The sequence below is a fragment of the Calonectris borealis genome, chromosome 7 (assembly GCF_964195595.1).
Source record: "Calonectris borealis chromosome 7, bCalBor7.hap1.2, whole genome shotgun sequence".
In the NCBI taxonomy this organism is placed as follows: Eukaryota; Metazoa; Chordata; class Aves; order Procellariiformes; family Procellariidae; genus Calonectris; species Calonectris borealis.
The window spans coordinates 37,043,094-37,065,220 of record NC_134318.1 but is presented as its reverse complement, the minus strand read 5'-3'; the positions used below and the strand labels follow the sequence as shown (position 1 = coordinate 37,065,220).

Genomic DNA, 22,127 nt, shown 5'->3' with positions numbered 1-22,127 from the left:
CCAAACGTAACATTTTGAGCTCCCTTGAGCGCTATATTGTGGTAAAAAGGATTTCTCTCTGAGGATGGTAGCTCCTGTATCGTTCTCTGCCTTGTCCCTTTTCCCTGTCCTCCCACCACTTGTGTAGGGCTGGAGAAAGACATCTGAGAAAAGCAAGCCCAGAATTCTTGCTGCTGAAGAAAAACCCATCAAAGCTGGAACATCTGGCCTCAGAAAACTGTTTCTCCATTTCTGATTTGCACTATCTGTACTGTGCTCCTGGTGGCTGCTCCAACGCCCCCTCTCCTTGTAGATAATGTCCCTCTCTTCTCTCACGTTGTTAGTCCACTTAGCTATGCCTTCCTAAATAAACCACTCAAAATAAATAAACTTCTGGGATTAAGGAGCATTTTGATGACGTGAGCTAGTTAGATGAAGGAGTATGGTGACCTTGATATATAAAAAGCCGTAAGTCTTTTTCACAGAGAAAGCATGAATTGTAGATCTTGCCAAAACCCAATCTAAGAAAAATTCCGCCCTTTACCCAGGAGACATTTGAGTTTTAATTATCTCTTTCAGAGTCCCTAGACTTTCCTTTTCTTGTATCTATTTTTGTCTGCTTATTCTAATCAGCGAAGAGACAGTGAAAACAGAATTTGTCCATCACTTCTGTCAGCTTCACGGTATCCTTCCCCACGTGAACTGTTGTTTGGTTAGTGCCCACTTCAAATTCAGGCAGAAAAAATGGTTTCTCAAAGATTAGTCATCCTCATTAGCATTCCCACTGTACTGCTAAGGCAAAGTATTTAATATTAATGACCACTGATATTCCCGCACTGTTTGTCCTGCATCCACAGTGCTTGGTCTCAACATGGGGAGGAAAAGCAAAAGCAAAGGAACAGTACGATCTCGTAACCAAAATGGTGCATAGAAAACAAAATGGATTTTCTAATATAATGTTCACTAAATCATGGAGAGTGATGAGCAAAACCTACAGTGAATGCAGCCACTGAGCGGTGGCAGTGGTTTAGTAAGCGGGAATCTGAGTCGTTTCTGGATTAATGCTCTAACATAGTGCCAGGGGACACTGTGTTGCTGGAGATATCATTATTTCTCTGAGATGTTTTGTCATTTATATCGCACGTTACATTCAAGAAGATGACAATGTCCCTATTCCAAAGAGAACGAAATCAAAAGGCCGGATTGCAACTTGACCCCAGAGGGGTGTAAGAGGGAATAAAATATATCTGGTGCACCTTTGAGCAGAATTCACTTCAAGCACAGGGGTGGGGGAGTTGAGAGGGCATCTCCCCAGTGCCTGCTCCACCAGCTGAGCAGAGAGGAGAGACATGAGAAAGGCTCCCCTCTCCTCTTCTCACATGCCAGATTGCATGTAAGGAGTAGAGGACTAATAATCTGCTTATTTTTGAAAGCAGGAAAGGCAGATTGGGTATTGTATTGCTATATTGTATGCGGAGGTACAAAAGTTCTTCAACCTTCCCCTGTTCAGCTGCATGCATACGTGTTACAGTCAGACCCCATCTAGAAAGAGACAATAATAAGAAATGATAGAATACCAACAAAAGACAAAGGGAAAAGCACAAATCCCGCCTGTTGTAAGAACCCATAAAACTCTTCCTAAGACACAGCATGCAAGACATGATGTTTGACTTAAATTTCTGATTAAATAAATACATTCTGCCTACCTAAAATTCATTTCTTGTTTTGATTTGATGAGTGCATCATGCTTGGTTTCGATTTAGTGCAATGAAGAATATTCTATTAAAACAGAATTTGTATGTGGTAAAACTCATTTAAGAAATAATGTGATGTACATATGTCTCCCTGGTTTCCAACAAGAACCCTGTGGCTTTCCCCCATGGCCTAAGTCTCCTGCAGAAGACTTTTACCAGAATCCTTCCTGGCTCTTCCAGCCTGAAATACTGCTACTCTTTCCCCCAGCACAGCAGTTCACCCTGGGAGCTTTGCTGACAACTCATTGGGAAACATTTGGGAGAGATACCTGAGGATGTGGGACACTGGTAGCTGGAGAGGAGGGGAAGTGATTTCCAGGTGATGGGGATGGCGATTTCTCCCAAAGAGTTGATGTGCAGCCTTAATTTGACCGTTAGTATCTCACCAATACAAACCAAGGCAGATAATCACAGCATATAACTCTTTAAGAAATTACTACCCTAGATAATCCATTTACTTGCTTTTGTCTAAATATGATCCCAAGATATGTTCTGAAGTTATCATTTCCAACTGGACCACCTATTTTCCAACATCAACAAAAATCAGATACAATGTGGAAGAGGAAGGAAGTGCCAGCACTGTGTTAATTATCACAGCACACAGACAAATATCTTTCCTAGTCAAAACTTAAGGGTCATTTGAGTAGTTATTTAAATTGTGTACAGAGATAACATGAGCTGGGATTCAGACTAATGACCATGTGTAGATTGGTGATCCCCAACCTTTTCTGTCCCTGGACAATAACTCGCTCAGCATTAAGTGTTGTGGGCAGCAACATACTTTACTCTCCCTAATGGCCTTCACTTTAACTTTTTAATTTCCTGTAGGTCTCAGCAGTATAAGAAGGTCTCCCAAGCTTCTTGTTGCTCACTAACCCGTGAGCGTGGACGGGGGGCTCATGAGTGAGGGGTGGTGGATGAAGTATTATCTGACTTGGCTGCTGCTTTCCCTGCTTGTGATGGGTTTTGGGGGTGGGATATGGAGCCTTGCAACCCTAATTGCACGTGGGCTTCTCTTCTTTTTTTGTAGAAACAAAGTTAACACCTGTGACTCCGCTTACAGGTGCGCATGTACGCGCACACATACACACGTAGCCTCCAGGTGTGTCATCAACAAAATTATGTGTCCTCCAAACATCCGATAATTATTTCCGCTTTCCCGTTTAAATCCAACAGAATCGCCAGGGCGGGCAGATGGGGTGGAAAATACACAAGTTCCCAAAGCGGCTCGCAGCAGGACGGGCCGACCGAGAGCTTCCTCCAGAGCAGCACGAGCCTGCGGCTGCCCCGAGCCCCCGCCGGCCCCAGCGCCGGGGCAGCCAGCACTGCCTGAACCCTGCCGAATTTAAGGGGGCTTCCTTCCCTTGCTAATATAATTAATAATTAATAACAACATTATGACTATTGTTATATTACTAATTAACAGTAAGATAAATACAAGAATATTGATATTATTCCTATAACACTAGCTAATAATAACGCCTGTAGAAGTTCCCTCCTGCCCACAGCTCCAGCAGAGCTCTCGCTCCCCTCTAGAAATAAAAACAGTGATGAACTAACGAGCCAGGGATCTCCGGGAGGGCACCCCGAGGGCCCAGCTCACCCCCGGGGGGACCCCGGCCTCTCCCCGCCCTGTCCTCGGGCAGGACCGCCGGGAGCGGGGGGCCCTCAGCGCTGGTAGCCGGGGCCCTCCGCGGCGCTCGCCGCGGGTGACCGGCCACAGCGCGGCGGGGAACGGGAGGGGAGGAGAGGCGGTCGCCCGCCCCGGCGGCGGGGAGGGGGCGAACCCTGCCCTCTGCCCTCTGACCGCCGCGGAGGCCGCCGCCGCCGCTGGCAGCATGGGGAAGGCGGAAGCGGCGGAGCCGGCCCGTCAGGCCGGGCGGCGGCGGGGGGGGAGCGCGGCGAGAGGCTGAGGCAGGCGGGAGGGCAGCGCCGTGACGGCCGCGCCGGCCGCGGCAGCCCGGCCCGACACCCCCGCCAGGAGCGGGGCGCCGGCGAGCCCTCCCCCCCGGCGCTGCCCGCCGCCCTGAGGCATCGAGCTGTGAGGGGCAGGGGGAGGCCGCCGGCGGCCTGCGGGGCCCGCGCCGGGCCGGGCCGCGCTGAGGGGCCGCGGCGCTCCGGGCCGGGCCGGGCCGGGCGGCGGAGGGGCCCTGCCCGGCGGATGTCCTGGGGGCGGCGGGGAGCCGGGCCGGCGGCAGCGGCGGGAGGGGAGCGGCGCCGGCGGGCGGGGGGAGGCCGGGGGCAGGAGGGGAGAAGTGCCGGTGCTGCGGGGGGGACCCCGCAGCTCCCAGCCATGGAGCCGCAGGTAGGGCTGCGTGGGGAGGGGGGAACCTGAGGACCGGTGAGTGCCACCCGCGGCGAGGAGCGCTGGGGAAGGACCAGGCTGAGCCCCTGGCAGGTGTCTCGGCAGTAAGTGCCCTTACGCAGTAACTCGAAGACTTACAGACTTTGTGTTTGTTATTGCTGCTGCGATCTTCAAAGATGATGTTAGCAGAGCAAGCCCAGAAGTGGTTCCCAACTCACGTGCAAGTGACGGTCCTTCAAGCCAAAGGTCTGAAGCCAAAAGGTAAAAATGGCAGCAACGATGCCTACACCATCATACAGCTGGGCAAGGAGAAGTATTCCACCTCGGTGGCCGAGAAGACCCTGGATCCCATCTGGAAAGAAGAGGCCTCCTTCGAGCTCCCTGGATTACTCATGCAGGAGAATCCAGAAAAATACATCCTGTACCTGATTGTCATGCACAGGTCGCTGGTGGGGCTGGACAAGTTTTTGGGACAGGTGGCAATAAGTCTGAATGATATATTTGAGGACAAGCAAAGAAGGAAAACAGAGTAAGTGATGGTTGGTTTTTTTCATTATAATTTGGATTCCTGGTACACTTGCACTTGGGGGGGGAAGTAGTAGCCTTATTATCAGCGTACTTGGAAATGAAATTAGGACATTTCTCTCTTCTGTGGTGTGTTCAAAGCCCCTAACATATACAGTTATGTCATTGTGGCCTGACCTCTGCCAGAGAGAAGTTTACTGTAATCACAGTGGTCGTGCTGCACAGGGAAGGACTGTCAATAACATTAACATTTTTTGACAAATTCTTGTGTGCAACATGAACTCATTACAATCTATTTTTCTAAAGATTTTTCTTCGTTCTGCTCAGGGCCGTATCCCCATTCAACTCCTACCTCAATTTGAACCACGCATGAGACTCAGACTCCCTCGAAGCCTGGTGTCGTTTTCTTTTAAAATGTTTTCCTTCAATTGCTGCAACCAAGCGTCTTTAAATATTTTATATTTGTGTTTTAGTGGTCAATGAACTGTGACTTAATGAAGGCTTACCACAGCAGCACAGTGCTTTTCTGATCCTGATTAGTCTTAGGCCACGATCCTAAGGCTGCTCTGTACAGCAGGCCTCAACAGAGAAGACTGAAGAGAAATTTCTGCTGTTGTAGTAGCCTCCATCATTACCTACATAAGCCTTTGTCAAATAAAATTGCCATTTACCAGCAAATTCTGGCACTGGAATGCAAAAAACAAAAAGGGAAAAAGTACAAGCATTACAGCAGTTTATTAGGCTAAACTGTAAACGTATCTAACTCTGGGTTTTTCAACTGAGTTAGTAAAATTTTTTATAATTTCTAGTTAGGACATGTAGTTGCACGAAGATGTCTGGTACCAGTGTAATTTATCCTCCAAAGTGTACAGGAATAAACTGCAGGTGTAAACGTACTGCAGGCATGCCTGCGACTACATGATTTGTGTTTGGTTTGGCTATGCTTGTCCCACAGAAGTAGCCCGAGAACAGCATGGAGAGCTCCAAGCTACCTCTCTGTAGACAGTGACCTATGAGCGCTGACAAATCTTTCTGCAGTGGTTAAAAAGTTCCTGCCCCAGGTGCCTTTCCTCCTCTAGTGTCTCTTCAGTAGAGTGGAAAGGCTCCTGTGCCCAAATCTCAGCTGTTACAATTAAAGTCTGGTATTTCTTCTGTTGGTGATGGTGGTCTACGGTAAGATGCTGGATTTTGCATCAAAGTGACGAAGAGGCTGGCGTCGTTTGTCTGTCGCTGACTGTGCTGGGGAGGCGTCAACCTCCAGCAGAGTCAGAGCGGGCAGCTGGAGGCGGAAATCAGTCCAGCAACACCAGCCAGGTCTTGTAGATCAGGCAAATATTTCTGCAGAAACTATCTCAAAACCTGGTCCTGCTTAAGTGCAGTGGCTGAGGTTGAAGGAGCACCAAAGACAAGTCAAAGCTGTCTTTGCCCTGGTGTTTGGGTTTTTTTCTGTAAACTAAATTTTTAGCAAAACAGTATGTTCACTAATCATATGACAGGGAAAAACGTGTCTGTGCAGAATCTCTTGTGGGTTCATGGTCTGAAGTATTATACTTTTTAAGTGGTTATCTTTTTAAGGACAAACCAGTTATCTTGATGCAATACATGGTAATGCCTGTAGCCCTAGGGTCTTAATTTCTATTTACACTCGATTCAAGAATTTTCAGTGCTCTTTAGACATGCATCTTAAATATTCTTTAATCATCAGTTGTAATTATCTTGCAAGTCATAGGCAACTACTTTAGTTTAAACACCTAGCTGCTCTACAGAAAAAAAGGTGAATGAATGAAGCAGAAATGCTGCTGACTGTAAATGCTTTGCAAGACTAGGTAGAAATATGTGTTCAGAAACTGGAGGAAAATATGTAAATTATTCATGTATTACTGTGAGTAACAAAACCTCTTTTCCCTTTGGGGAACCATACACTTTTGCAGCAATTTTAGCAAAAGTAGTATTGGAGTCTTGCAAAATTATTGCAAAAATTTGTAAGTGGGGTAATTAAGATAGTCCTTGTGACAGTTAAATAAACATTCAGATCTCTTCAGTATTTTTACATGAAGTTGTGCTTAGCAGGGCTTCATAGGTGTTCTTTATTTTTTCATTTCTTTCTCTGAAGTGTGAGAGAGGAACTCCCGCTATGTAAATGTGCAGCGGTGCTTCCCTAGACCACCGCTGAAGTTACCAGGCCTCCCCGAGACTGCTGCGCTCTGCCTGCGAGCTGTGCTGCAGAAGATGGGGGCCTATGGGGAAATTCTTACAAACAGCCCAAGTCCTATTTTCAGAAGTTACTCGAGCATTTAAGATTGCAAATCGTATTAAAAGTTAATGGGTGTTAGGCTTCTAGAGCCGAACAGCCGTACTTGTAAAAGTCTTATATACGTGTAAAAGTGCGGATAGGCGGTTAGTGGGATTTTTGGCAGCACATACTCACTTAATGTCGATTTAAATTCTTAGGAGCCACTGAAAGTCCAGGTTTCCTATTGGTGTCTTTAGGTGCTTAGAAACCTAGAAAATGTCCTTTTTGAAACTCACTTTTGAAAAAATAATTCCAAGTCCTTAAGCGTTTAGATGTTTTTGAAAAGTTACCAGGGTTTTCTACTTGTATGCCTTCGTGGAATGTGTGTGTGTTGTTGCTGTCTCCTTTAAGCATTACTTGGAGTTGTGGATGCAATATTTGTACGTGTATGTGGGAGGAGGGCAAACTTTCAAGAATATATTTGCAAATGCGATCTCAAACAAAACGCTCTTTTTTTTTTCTTCCTTTTATTAAATCCTTTTTGATACAAAATATTCCTAGTCCTGTGTTGGCAGTAAACTAAGGGTAATATATCTGGACCCAAAGACCTTCTAGCAGTGACTGTGGTGTGGGAACTGAGATACCCAGTGCCTTTCAAGACCAAGTCCAATGTCTTTATTACCAAAGCATTTTGATGGTTGAAAGCTATATTCATTGTTTCAGAAACACTAATCTGTTTTATTAAGCAATGTTTTTACTTTCAAATATGTTCAACAGGCTTGTGGTGTTATTAAATCCAGAGTTATTTTCTCATGTTGATGTAACCTTAACATTTCTTGCTTTGTTTGGGGATGAATGAGATCCAGTTATTTGATGAAGTGTCTATTGGTAATATTTCTACTTTTTAATATATTTAATAGCTTCCTCTTTCCAACACAGCTGTACATATGGTGCTGTAAGAGACAGACTCAAGAGTCACCAGGGTATTGCAAAAAAGATATTTAATATTCTGCACAATGCTGAACCCTGTCAGCAATTCCCTAGTGCTTTTTTAGTAAGGAGGTATGAGAAGTGAAGGCTACCAGCTGATCTTGAATTCCTAGGAAGAACATCGTGCGGTGTGTGACATTCAGCTTTTTGTATAATTTTTTTTATTTAATATTTTATAATTTGGAAGAAATAAATTTTAAAATTCACTGCAGCTTCAGAAACATTATGTTGGGGAAAAATAATCCTTTCTTCTGTATAGCTTTTTTTATTACTTGTCACACCTTAAGAAAAATACTCTCTGCAGTAAAGTTTTCAGGCAGAGGCCTCATGATAGGATTTATGTGTCTTGTGTTCTAATAAACTTGATTTCATACAATATTTAATGAAAAAAAGCAGTATATTTATTATAATTTGATAGTGAAAATTTTGTACGCACCGTCCCGCAATGTCCTTTCTCTTTCTTTCTGAAACCGATGATTTTTGGAATTCTTAAAAGTGAAAATTCCTGGAACGGTTAGATCCAGATGTGGCTCAGATGGTCCTTTACTAGGTCTCTTCCTGAGACCTCGGCCAAAGCATCTGCAGGATCCTACTTCATTTTCTTTCTGCGTTGGTGCAAAAGTGCCCATCACGCTGTGCTAACTTTGTAAATGTGTGTCTCTGGCATCTCTGCTGTAGTTGGAAATGGACAGGCTCTTTTTACTTCTGCTCTTTGCTCCAGAGTTGAAAACCAGGCTCCAGATGCTGAGAGATTTTACAGAGTTTTTTTAACAGTTCAAAAAGCTTGGGAGATACAGCTTTATTGGAAGTATATTTAGCGTAAGTTTTCAGATCTTAGATTTCTGACATGGTTTTATTTTTTGCAGTAAAATCCTGCGGATTTTTTTTCAACTCATCCTGAGAAATACATGACAATTTTTTTGGTCTGCTGTTGCAGAAAAAATATACCTCTCTTGCTCTTGCAGTTTAAATGTAAATGATGATCAATGAATGTGTTGTTTTAAAGCATATATTTTTTTTGGTAATAATTTCAATTCGGTTATAATTCATAGTTGCCCTAATACTGCTAATGATCTGACAATGCGTAACATAAGAACAAATTTTTTGAATTATAATGGAATAAAATAATAATCATTTATTGAAATGTCTTAATTTACTGAAGTATTTTTCAGTGGTTTTACTTAATGACTGTGCTTAGTTTTTTTTCTCCTGTGTGCTAAATTAACACAGCAATAGAAGAACAAATTTCCGTTAGCTTTCACCATGATGTTACTTATTTCATTGGCATTTGCTTCATCCTTGTTGTTCTCTAATTCCGCACTATTTATTGTCTATTCCTTTATTAGCTTTCCTGGAGAGCTGATGTTATTATACCTTCAGCTGATTTAAGATGTAACACTTGTCTGGAATGTTATAAATTTGAGGGGGCAGGCGATGATAGAGTTATTATTTCTTAGGGAAATTTTGTTGGAGAAGGCATTTTTTATTTGTGACTTAATTCCCCTTTTCCCGGGTTTCTATAATACCTCAACAATCCCCACCCCACCCCCCTGAATTGCAGCAGTGTTGTAAAATTGGTTATTTGAGCATAATACACTGAAGGAATCTTGGCCTTATCTAAGATGCTTCTCTGCTTACATCGACCATATAAAATAGTCAAAACCAGCTTCTCAGCAAACAAACAAACAAAAAGAATTAACAATTGACTACGATCAATACCCCTGTGCTGTAAGCACTTACACTTTAGGGCTGCTGAGCTTCCTGAAAGAGACGAAAATTGTGTGACTTTCTCCAAATTAATGTGAATTCCTTCTTGGCATCCTTCTTCCCTCTTGGATATGGACAGGTTCCTCCTTCGCCTGCCTCTGCCGTATCCTCTCTCTCATCTGTAGCAGCATAAGCAAGAGGCAGGCGCTCGAGTAGGCAGCTTCAAATGCAACTTGAATTATGAACAAGCAAACAACAACTAGTAAACGGATAGTATGATTGTCAAGGACTCAGTGCTTGTTAAGGAATAGTGCCTTTTTAAAAATAATTCTACAAATCATAGCACATTGTAAACATTATTTACTGGTTTTGAGTCTTAAATTTAGTTTAAACCAGAAAAACGCATTTTAGGTGATAAAACTAAATAGTAGTGGAAATGGCAGGCTGTAACAGAAATTATCAAAATATTGTGGTTAAAGTAAGAGAAGAAATTCGTTCCACTCTAGTCAAAAGTGGGAAGAGTAGTAACTGCGAAATTTGTTAAAGGCGCAGTAATATTGAGCATCCTGGAGGATCCATATGAATTTGTGCTGTTGCTTTCGTGGTTCCACTCAGTAAATGTAAAAAAAAAAAAGAAGGAAAGTTAGTAGTGAGGAACAGAAGAGAAAGATGGTTATGGGGGAAAACAAAAAGTTGCACCCAGTTGTAGCTTTATGGGATTATAGCAATATTTTCAAATTATCTAGTAATATTCTCAGCATTTACATTTTGACAACAAATGCAAGCACATCCTCTGAGTCAGGGTCTGAGTGCCATCTGGATTGAAATACTTCTCCGTTTTCTGTGCACACACACACATGCTTGCACATACACTCAACTGAAATAACTGGTCTTAATTCTCATACCTTCAGTTATTTTGTTTCTAAAGTAAGTTTTCACACATAGTCTTTAGCCAAAATAATAAGTAAACTAAGACCACTTAATTCCTTTGATTCCAGTTGACGTTACCTAACCCCTTAGTAAGGGTGTTGGGATATGTATCAGTTCCCATATGTTTTGTGGTGTTACGATGTCACACTGTAATATTTATTTTTAAACTCTACTTTGTATATCTCATTTCAGTTGGCTTCCAGAAAGTAATAGTATTCATCTTTGTGAATGTCATCACTTATTTTAATAAATACTCTGTTTTCTTCTTCGTTTCCCCTCATACACGATGTAGTCTGTGCTCAGCCCCTTGCTTTAATTTTCCTACTTACTGACTTTTGGGGCTGTCTTTCGGTATGGTATCTGAGTGATTTATCACAAAACATACTTCTGCATTTCTCAAAGTGCATTTGCTGCTAATGAAAATGTTAAGACGGTTCTGGGCTTTGGATGCTGGTTTTTATCCATTAGCTGTGGACATTAATGTTAGTGGGATTTTGTGAAGCAAGTTTCTTCAGTGTATCTAGCTGGAACATAGTAATCTAAGATGAAGAACTACTTCTTTCCTGTGACAGCTGATGGACATGTTCTATCATTGGGATTTTGATGGTCTTTTATAGGGGTAGTTCTAGAAGTACCTGCTGGTGTAGAAAATTCTCCTCATCACTGTATAGCAGACTGAAGTTGCTTAGCAGATGAGAATGCTGATTTTACCTGTAAAATCAAGGTTAGAAGCCTTGTGGATGCTGTGATGATTATGTGGCTTTTTGCAGAATTCCTTCAGTAATCTGTGAATTAAAATCAAGATTCTGCAAAAATCTTTGGGTGCAATCTAATGATTTCAGCAAAGCAAAATTAGATCAGCTCAATAGATATTTACTGGTAGAGTGAAGGCAGAGTGGCGTGTTTGAGAAGCAGCAAAATGAGTGGGAAAATTCCTTTAGTACTTTCCATCTTCGGCACTGTCAAGAAGAGAGGGTCAGAAGGTCATCTGTCGTGCGCAGGTTGAATGTGCTGGCTAGAAGACTTATAATTCCTGTTGAAGTTGGTAGACAAGTATCCCAGTGGTTTTGGAGGCTGTTAAAGTTTTAAGTATATAATTAAAGTGTAATTAAAATTACATAGTGGTTTTTCTTACCCATACTGTTACTATTTTTCTTACCCATACTGTCAACCTGTCCTGCTCACTGTTACACGAGGAGCAGACTAGGTTGAGTGATGCTTCTTCAAAGAAGAGAGAGGGCTGAGACTTGGAACTGTCAAATTCTGTGGATAAGACACAACGACATCTCCTAATAGCAGACTATTAGGAGAAGAGAAACAAGATACTGGTTTCAAAATATTTGTTTTATGCAGGATGAAGGGTGCAATGAGAATAGTACAGATAAGCAAAAGTGAGTTGGAAAAACCAAGTTAATGGGAATAAAATGAGATCAGGGGAGGAAAAGAACAGCTGAAGAAATTGTGTTGAAAATGTAAGTATGTTTGTAGATCATTAGCTATTTAGATAGAATAGGCAGGCCAGAATTTTGTAACTTACTTATTTATAGTAACTTATTTCAGTTTTCTTCTTCACTCTTCCTGTCTATCTTTACTAAGGTAAAGGGTTCAGTACTGCTAATACTACAGAATTTACTTTAATGGTATGCAGAAGATGGTTATTGTATTTCTTAGAAATAAGGGAGTTTGCTTTTTCCACTCCTAATTGTAGGTATGGCCAAAATTGAGTGATTTTGTCATGGTTAGAAAATAGCTGTGTTTCTTCAGATAGGGGTTTAGTTTTTCAGGGCTGACTGGTCAGCAGGATTTTTCCTATTCAGCCTTGAATGTTGGTCTTCTCTTTACGTGTTCAAAAAAATTGTCAGCATACAGAGTGGCAATTTATATAATACTTACAAAATAAAACCTGTGCAAGACAGGCGAAGCCCATTAGCACACTCAAAAACACATGAGAAAAAGAAGCAAGGGTTGTTCTGATGGAAACCATAGGGGAAAAGTCGTAATTAGAGGGTGTATGGAGGACGTTGTCCTACAGAACATTTGAAGGTGAGAGCAAGAAGTATGAATGTGATTCAGAAGGCAATAGGGCTTCCTTTGAAGTTGGGAAAATTTGCCAGACTTTGTACAAGGTCTGTTTAAATAAAGACTGTCTGCAAGACTGGATGTAATATTTGGTTATTAAATAAAAGGGCATCTGCTCTCATAAAAGCCACCCTGTTTTGTTCGTGTATGTTATTGGCTATTTTCCTACTTTGTACGGGCTTTCTATAGAATAAGCTCATGGCAGCCTGACAAATGGAGCATTTATTGTGGCTAAAAGTACTGTAAACAAAACCAAAATAGCAAGTTTTATTGGCTTTTATAATGCATTACAATTTTTTAAATTGGCAGTGGTATAGTGGAATTTAGTATTTTAGGACCCAAATGTTGTTATCTGAAAACAGTGGACTTCATTTTCCAATTCTTTTTTCTATTATATACAGCGCTGTTTTTTCTATTTGTTGCTCACGCCCATGTGTTGTAGAAACAGATTCTAATAAGAAACATTTACAGACTTAGTTGCTCGTTCACGTGGAGCTCCACACAAATGCATTGCCTGCATTTGTTCTCATCTGTTTAAAAAAGTAATTATTCGCCTTTGAATTTGAAGAAAATCATGATTTGAGTCTGCTTCTCATATTGTCTTGTTATGAGCTGAAGCATATGGAACCTTCATTATAACTAAAACAAGATAAACTCTCCAAGGTAACAAAGAAACCTCCTCGAAATGCCTATGAAAATTAAATATCTGTCTTTTATACAAAGATTTGATCCAGCAATCATTATTCAAATAGAAATTCCACTGAAGTCCAGAGGAATTTTGCTGGAGTAAAGTTTATGATTAAATTCTGTTGGAATCAGTAGTAGGGTTGAACCTGGTCCCATCAGGTATGAGGTCCAGTCCCTTATGCCGTTCTGTTGTCTTCCTAGGGTAAAGAGAGTTTCTTTGTTTTCCGAGCTGAAATTATTTTTAGTTCTTCAAAGTCTACTTTGAAAACAAATGTACAAGCTGCAAAGGCAATGTATTAGTTGTGTGCTGGAATTCTCTCCTTCAGACCTGGTGAATGTCAAAATAGCATGCAGAGGTATGCCGTTAGCAGGTGAGTACTGGTAGAGACACAGAGTGGTTGTTGATTCACGATAAGAAGGTCAATAATTGAGTTAAATTAAGTTTTAAAAGAAAAGGCTTTCTTCCACACAGCAAAAGCTTAAGAATTTATGTCTTGATATTGTTCTAAAACAAATTAGCAAGTGTCATACATCAGTTTAAAATTTTGGTAATTCCTGAGTAAAAACATACGAAAATTCAGCAATCTTATCAGAGATACAGTATTAACGTTTGAGCCCTGTGAGGGGAGGGAAAGAGGGAGAAAGGGTGTATGTTTTCTTACAGTGTAGACTGAGCCATTAAATTTGAATGTCAAAAAGTGAGGTCCTCTCTGCCTATTAAGCCTCTTAAAACACTCATAAGCCTTATTTATATTTATGTTTATGTTTAGTGTCTGTCTAAGGAGTTATGGGGAGGACTTTCTCACTTTCAGGGTGGTTTTTGGTTTGGGTTTTTTTTTCTGCACAGGCAAGATCTGTCTGAGCAAGAGCTTGCTCATTATGGCTGTGTATTTTTTTTTTTAAGAGAATATATGAACATATTTTCTTTTAAAGAAGAGTTGTAAAGAAAATAGGCTATCTTGTCTTCAAGTTTTTGCGATATTATATATCACAAAAAAGATTGACCCGTGGTTCTGTTGTGTGTGTTTTCTGTAACGACTCTATAGATGACTTTCTTTAAGTGTTTCTGGAATCAGTTACCAAGAAGTGAAACATTATTAACTAAAAGGAAAAACAATCCATCTTCTTCAGACACATAACATATTTCAGGTTTTGCATTTCATTTAAAATACATAAATGAAGTTACCTCACAACAGAAGAAAAACTTTCTTCCTGAAGGTTCAATTGTCCTCCTACTGTTTGAACTTCTGGATCTACTGGTCTGGATTCATGTTGTCCAGTGCCGGGACAGAGAAGGTCTGATATTTCTTAATTATTCTGGTTTAGTATGGGACATAAAACCTTTTGGACATCACAAAGCAATAAAAAAAGTCATAATACACTTTATCCTTTTGTTATTTCTTTGGCGGGTCACTCTTAGAAGTATTTTCTCAACTCAAAAAATAGTATCTCTGCCTGAAAATTTGATTTCAGCTGTCATCTTTAAAAATATTTGTGAAATCTGAAAGGAAATTGAGGGTTGTTTTTCTCCTTTCTTGACCTTGTTTTCTATATTTGGCAGTATTGAATAATGTATGTATAACTGCATGATCAATTTTGCACCTGTGCTGATAGGCAATTTCATTTCTTAGTCTCCAGTTCAAAAGTTACTTCATCGCACTGTTGTGTTGGCATGTGTGCATGCATCTCTCCTGACAGTGGGTTTAGAGCACTTCTTTGGAGCTGGCGGATCTGAAATGTGCCCTTGTGCCCCTTTTGAAATAGGAAAAGGCTGTTGGTGGTGGGTGTGGAGAAGGGGCTGTCTGTCAGTCATTCATTTAGGTGAAGGAAGATTGAGCCATAATTCTGCAGATGCTTCCATGGGATAATGGAGCACAATAGGGAATGAATAAGACGCTTGGATGATGATAAAGCCTTTATTGGACCTGGCAAAGAAGCGCACTTGGCTTTTTGAATCAGATGATCACACCTTTGATCTCTTTTCAAGGAGTGGGAGTTTATGTCATGGTTCCAAAGCCTGTGGAAATACTTCTGAAGTTAATCCTACTGGTGACCTGCAAAAGAAGGGGTGGCTGTTAGATACACATGTGCACTCGCTGTTCTGCCACCGATGCTCGGGGAGTTACCTCCAGTGTTAGCAGGGGTTGCAGTTTGCAGAACTGAAGTGATGGCTGACTGTTAGGGGTCTCAGATAATTATTTCTTTGCTCGTGCTAGTGCAGTTGACATAAATCTTAACCAGTGGTTAGAAGGAAGGGACAGAGGGGAAAAAATGTTTGCCAGCATATAAACCTGAGCAAAATCAAAGCAGAAGAGATTACTAAATATTTGCCATGTAGGATATGCTCAGGTGATGTACATCACTGCTAAATAAAGGCCACTTGAAAAATAACAAGTGTTCTTTTAAATAGCAAAGTAAAATGTATTTGTATTTATAATTAACATTAGATACGAATTCTCCTTCATAAGCAGATGTGAGCCCATTAGCTTTGATGAAGTTTAGTAAGCTTCCACAGAGTTGATTTTGGTTCTCGAAACAGGTGAACACTGCAAAAAGCTTCGTGCTTGCTTAGTTATTAAGTTTTCTCTTCAAAAACAAATATAGACAAAAAAAGTTTGTCAGTACAGGAATGTTTTAATTTTTGTTATGGAATATGGTTTTCATATTTTAAGTTATACTAGCCAGATACATTAACCAACTAACCAGAGTTTAATGACTAGCCTCCAGAAAACACATCTTAACTTACTCTTTTTCTCCTTTAAGGTGGTTTCACCTAGAGTCCAGACAAGGGAAGAGAACTAAAGACAGAGGAGAAATAAAGGTCAATATTCAGTTTATGAGGAATAACATGACAGCAAGTATGTTTGATTTGTCAATGAAGGACAAAACCAAATCCCCTTTTGCTAAACTAAAAGACAAAATGAAGGGTCGAAAAAACGATGGGACGTTTTCGGATACATCCTCTGCAATCATCCCAAGTACTCACATACCTGATGCAAACGTAGAGGTATGTAGTGGTGAAGTACAAATGAAATCAAAACCAAAAAAACCTTTCCTTTTGGGACCTCAGCGGCTATCCTCAGCTCATTCGATGTCAGATTTAACAGGACCGCATGTCTCCTCAGAAAAGAAATCCAGCACAGTTGGCTACCCTCATCTTTTCAGGCGTCAGCTAGAATCTTTTGGTTCAGTTGATGAAGGTGGTAAGTAAAAGTCATGACCATTATAATTACAGTTCACTGCTATTAGAGCAGTCAAAAGTTGTTTCTTTAGTTTATGAAGCAATTACAAGGCCAAAAAGCTAAGAATTGTTGCTGGCCTATTATTTTTTTCACTTCCATTAGTTGGTGGTAACTCATAATTGCTGTTTCTGAGCACAAGAAATAACTTCTATTGGTCATAATGTATGGTAATTTAGCATTTTTCTCATGTCCTCATTTGAGAGTATGTTGTAGTGAAGCATTGCATTCTAGAGGAAACTCTAGGCAATACAGCATCTTGTGAAAAACATAAGTCTGTTTAAAAAGTTGAAAACTATCACCAAAGTTTTAAACCTGATTTATACAAAGAACTGAAAATACTTTGCGTTGTTCAAAGTTATTATGCAGCAACAGACTACTGTCGCTTTCTGGAATGGCACACTAGTCATAGCTGTCTTCTTTGTAGAACTTAGTTTTCACACAGGAAGCAAGAATTTGCTGTAGTGTCTGTCCATAAACATTTCTGAACCACGAAGTCAAGGCCACAGCTGTTCTTTTTTTTTTTTAAATAGCTTAGTTACTCAGCAGTGTTTTGAACTGAGACTCAATTGCAAAGCTTCTAGACCTAAGGTAAAATGGGTTCTCTGCATGTCATAAACTATGATATAGTGTCTCATTGATAATATACTAATGATAGATTGTTTGCAGGGAGTCTAAAATCTCCACATAGAAGGACATTAAGTGTTGATACTTCTAAAATGAACCAGCTTGACAGAACAGTTGATGAAACTGGACTTGAAGCACAAAATGACCCATTTACCAATGTGAGTGCTTCGTTACCCCAAAAATTTGCTACACTGCCAAGACAGAAGAATCCGTTTGAAGAAAGCCCAGCAACATGGGATCAAAACATAAGTCTGTTTTCCAAACCTGTCGAAATCAGAAAAGAAATTAAAAAAGAGAAAAAAGAGAAAGTTAGTCTTTTTGAAAGAGTGACTGGAAAAAAAGATAGCAAGAGGTCAGATAAACTTAGCAATGGGGGATCAGACAGTTCTACTGACTTGAAATCACCTAGTGCATTTGGTGAAACTCATCAGGAGAGTTTTGATTATGATTCGACTAATCCGTTTATGACAAACTTCAAGCCTACAAGCATGTTGCCATCTTCAAGGTAGGTTTTTGCTGTATTTCGATCTGATATCTTGAACATGTTATATAAATGAAAATGTGAAGTGTTGAGGAACACAATCTTTGTGCTTTATATACGTTTATGTCATTGCTTATCTGTTTCTAAGTAAAAGTTATGAACTTTTTATATAGTTTGATCTTTTCTTCATTTTGAAGTTACATTTATATTACTAATAAGTACTGTGAATGTTCTTGGGTACTTGCGCTTGTGGAAGACCTTGTTCATGCTTCAGAATGGGTTCTTCCTGAAAGTCTTCTGCTTTCACTGAACACTCATTGCTAATTATTACGCTGCCTTAAGTCAAGGTTTTAGAGGGAAAGGTTTTAAGTCTAAGGGAAAGGTGAAACAATAAATAAAAGGGTGAAGAAAATGTAATGAAAACAAATGCTGTGGATGGCACCATTTGGGAAAAAACTGGATTTAGATTCTATACGTTAAAGCACAAGAATTTAAGACCATTCTGTTTCTAAATGGGAGCACCCACATGGGCACTTATCATGCTTGAATTCATTTGGCTCACTGTAGCTTTGCTGAATTCCTGTGTATTCAAGTCATTGCACAAGGCAGCAGTTTATGTGCTAAGCAGAGTGAATTAAGTTACAGGGACTGATAAGAAACTTTGATTTAAATAATCCATTTTAATCTTTGTTTGTCTATCAACAGTTAACTTGTTTTCCTTAAAAAAAAAAGTGTATCCCACAGCTTCGTTCCTTTCTGGCTTTTGTTTGCCACATACACACCCCCCCCCCCCCATATACTGTTCCCAATAGATAAATATTTAAGCAGTTAATTATTTAACTTTTAGTCATTTGCATTCTCATTTTTTTCTGTATATTAATGCCAGAAATTAACTGTCCTTTTTTTCCAAGGTAATGATTCATTTCTATTTAATGACTTAAATTTGGTAGAAATTGAATTCTAAATTAAAATGCTCCAAACTGGAATTTTAAGGTTGTAAAATAAATCACCGTTTTAAATGGAAAACATGGTTCTAACAAATTTGCTTTTTCTCTGTCTATTAATTCCTTAATTAATGACACAGTAGTATTTTCTTTTAAAAAAAATAATTTGTTTCTTGTTATCTTGTTCTTTAAGATTTTAGAACAGATTGATCCTATTGTATCCCAACTCAGTTTTATTCATAGGTTAAAATGCATGCACTCCTGATTTAAACTTATAATCATTTTCTCAAAAAATTAATCATGGATGTGAATTAGATAAATGAACTGAAATGGAACTGCTACAGAAATGAGCTGTTGCTAGAAGCTCATACGGACTTCAATGAATTATCTTTTTAGCGTCTTCTACGAGTCAAGTCAGTTCCTAGTGCCTCAAATATCATGTTTACAGACAGAGTCTTAGAATATTATTTATTTAATAAAGGATTTCTCTAGATTAGAGTAAGGTTAGGATGTAGCTTGGTTTGTCAGAAGTTAAACTTCCATTTAAATAAGCTCCTTTAAAGAGAAGTAATTTAAATAACAATTAAAATTACATAGCATTTAATTTTTTTTTTTAATGCAAAAATGTATTCAGGCAGATGCTAGATATAAGTAGTGAAATCTTTTGAAATTCTTGAAGCAGCAGATCTTGATAAATATAAATCTTTAACAGTAATCATGATGGACTTTTTTTTCTTTATTTTGTAATTAAAAAGCTCATCACAGTGCCCATTCAGAAGGACTCTAGTCATTTGTTCCCCCTCTTTGTATGAGGCTCTTTTACTAGTTCTTGACTTTTATGTAAACATAAACTTTTGCTAAGACAAATAGATACTCTGTTATTTTCAAAAAGCCCAAAATATTAAACGTTTTGACCTTTTATATAAGACAGCTATTATGGAATAATATCTAGCATGCAATAATTTAAGTTAGGAGCTCTCAATTTTTATATGCTCCAGTATTATGTTCTGTGAGACTCTTTTAGAATAAGTTCACTTTCTTTCAAATGTATCTTGTACAATGATTTTCTTTTGAAGTAGAAACTAATACAAAATGTGCATATTTAATAAGTTTACAGTTTAAGTTTACCTTTTATCTGTGGAGGATTTGTTGAATAGAATCCATTTTTAATTTTTCAAACTAGTAATACTGTGAAGAAAGAATTGTATAAATCTGTGGGCACAAAATAAATGAGGTTGAGTAACAAATTCAGTATGCAGAAAACATACACAGAGAATTTAGACTTTGAGTTGCTTTTTATTTACTCAACATGCTATTAAGCTCTTTTGGATGGATAGCATTTCCGCAAGTAAACTGGGCAGTATCTTTTTATTAAGGTGTGTCCAAAACCAGTGTTCTGGTGTGGATGAGGAGTTTGCTTTGCAGGTGGATCTCCCAGTTGACCCCACTTAGCCTTTGTTTGAGTGATGGAACAGTCTTGGGGCCTGTGAACTGGATTCCTGTCTGATGAAACTCAACTGGAAGATGTATTCCAGGAGCACACTGTAGCCACAAAACGGTGGGACCAGGCTGGAGGTAGTGCAAAGTGGAAGAAAAAAACCCTTTTCCTCCACCCTCAAAAAAAATGACCAAACCCAGCTCCATCATGTGCAGAGTGTGAAAGTCGGGTTCCAAGCACCAATGAACCTATGTCTGTAAAGTTAGTGGGAGTCTTTTCAGTGACTTTGGTGAGCTTTGGGTCAGACTCAAGTCCATCCTAATTAACTGTGTTTGGGAATGTTGACTAAGCAGTAATGATGTGCAGGACAGCAGCTCGTAACATCACTAACTGATGGCTAGGTGAGTTGCAGAACAGAGCTGCTGAATAGCCCTTCACCTAACCAATCGTTAAGTGCTAACTGGCTGTGCATACTCTGTCACTAATTACTCTTACTTACTAATTAAAAGAGTGAAACCTGCCTGGTTTGTGTATAATACTAGTTGTCAGGAAATCACAAAATATGGACCCCTAATTTCTATTAATCTCTGCTCTGGCAAAGGCTTGTTCTGTGGCTTTGGTTAAATCACTTATTATTCTTGCTCCTGATCTGTAAAATGGGGGTGATATTTTGTTACCTCTTACAAATGCTGGGTGGATAAATTAGTATTTTCTAAGGGTTTTATAAATACGGTATTACAATATTACATAAGTGTTAAGATTGGGGTTTTTTATTGTCTGGTGTAGGTGTAATATAGATATTTATGAGCTGATTTCATGACAATTTTAAAATGCTGCAGTCTCATAGTGAAACAAGAAACACTGTTTTGGTAAATATTACAAAATCTGTTAGTTCCAGAGGATTTATATCATATAGCCAATGAAGAATTTTTAAGCACACAATATGTCTAGTATTTTTAGCCAGCGTTTACCAATAGTAGTTTTGTCTTCGTACTTCTTAATCCACTGCTTTGAAATTTTTACCTAATATTATCTTAAATTGCATTCTTTCTTACAATTACTGCTATCGTCATGGCTCTCAAGAGGTTAATTTGCAGTCAGGAGCCACGTGGATTTTGTATTGAACACAGTTAAAGAAATTGAGGGTACTCCTGGAAAACAAAGATTGTTTTCTGCCATGACCAAACCTTGCGCATCATTTCTCTGAAATTGTTTGTGTTTAGGAAAATACACTACAGTAGGCTAAAACTGATGTGAAAATTTCTCAATTTACACCCCTTGACAAGTGCTAAAAGAAAAGCATCTTTAATTTTAATGTGTTATTAGGACCTTTTTAGAGAGATTGTACAAGTTATTAACAAGGTCCTCTGAGACAGGAGACGGGTAATTAACAAGACCTACAGAAAGAGAGTTTAGGTAATTAACAAGATCTTAGGCACTGGACACAGGGAAACAAATAGTCCAATATTTAAAGCTGACAGGTTGTTACTAGTCTGATCAAATTCCGGATCTGGGAAACTGAATTGATAGGTGTTTGGGAGCTTTCTAAGAAAGACTAGATACAAAATACATATATACATACACACGATATAAATGTGTGTCTGTATATACATATATGTATACATATATAGAGACATACATTAAAAAAAAACCTTTTAAAGTAGCGCTTCCATGACCTAAGTATTGTTAAACTTAGAGAAAAGAAGGTAAAGCTTGTGTCTACAAACTGGTTACACTTCATCTCAACTTCTTGCAATAAATACGTTACATTCTAAGCACTATGGAAGATGGTATAGTGGAGGAGGAAGAAACATGTATCTTACTAGGATTCACTGTAACAATTACGAATAATACTCATAACATTAGTTGTTGGTCAATTGGAGCATAAAATACAAAAATTTTTTTTTTTTTTTCTGTATTCTTTTACTGCTTCAGCCTTTTTTAAAAATTGCAACTCAAAAAAAAAACCTCCAACCCTTAAACTCATCTCTTTTGCATCTTTCCACTTTGTCTGTCATTTCCGAATAATCCGGTTATTTTCTTCAGCATCTCTCCCACATACTGTCATCACACGGAGCTGTTAGAGCTGCCTGCCTTTCCAGTGGTGCCTGTTCCAAACAAATCAGTATCTGCAGTTTCATTTTTCCCAATGGATGCAATGATTGAAATAAGCAATTTCAAATGTTTGATATGTCTGTTACTAGATTTG

General features: G+C 39.3%; 1 protein-coding gene across 1 annotated transcript in view; it reads left to right on the top strand.

Annotated features, from left to right (window-relative positions):
* The first annotated feature begins 4,006 nt into the window (after window positions 1-4,006).
* The window catches only part of RAB11FIP2 (RAB11 family interacting protein 2), a 34,000-nt gene continuing 15,879 nt past the window's right edge, over window positions 4,007-22,127 (top strand). Inside the window, exons 1-3 of the mRNA XM_075155149.1 lie at window positions 4,007-4,567; window positions 15,953-16,392; window positions 17,098-17,560. Coding sequence (XP_075011250.1) covers window positions 4,215-4,567; window positions 15,953-16,392; window positions 17,098-17,560 — 1,256 coding nt within the window. The 5' untranslated portion in view covers window positions 4,007-4,214. The remainder of the gene's footprint in view (window positions 4,568-15,952; window positions 16,393-17,097; window positions 17,561-22,127) is intronic.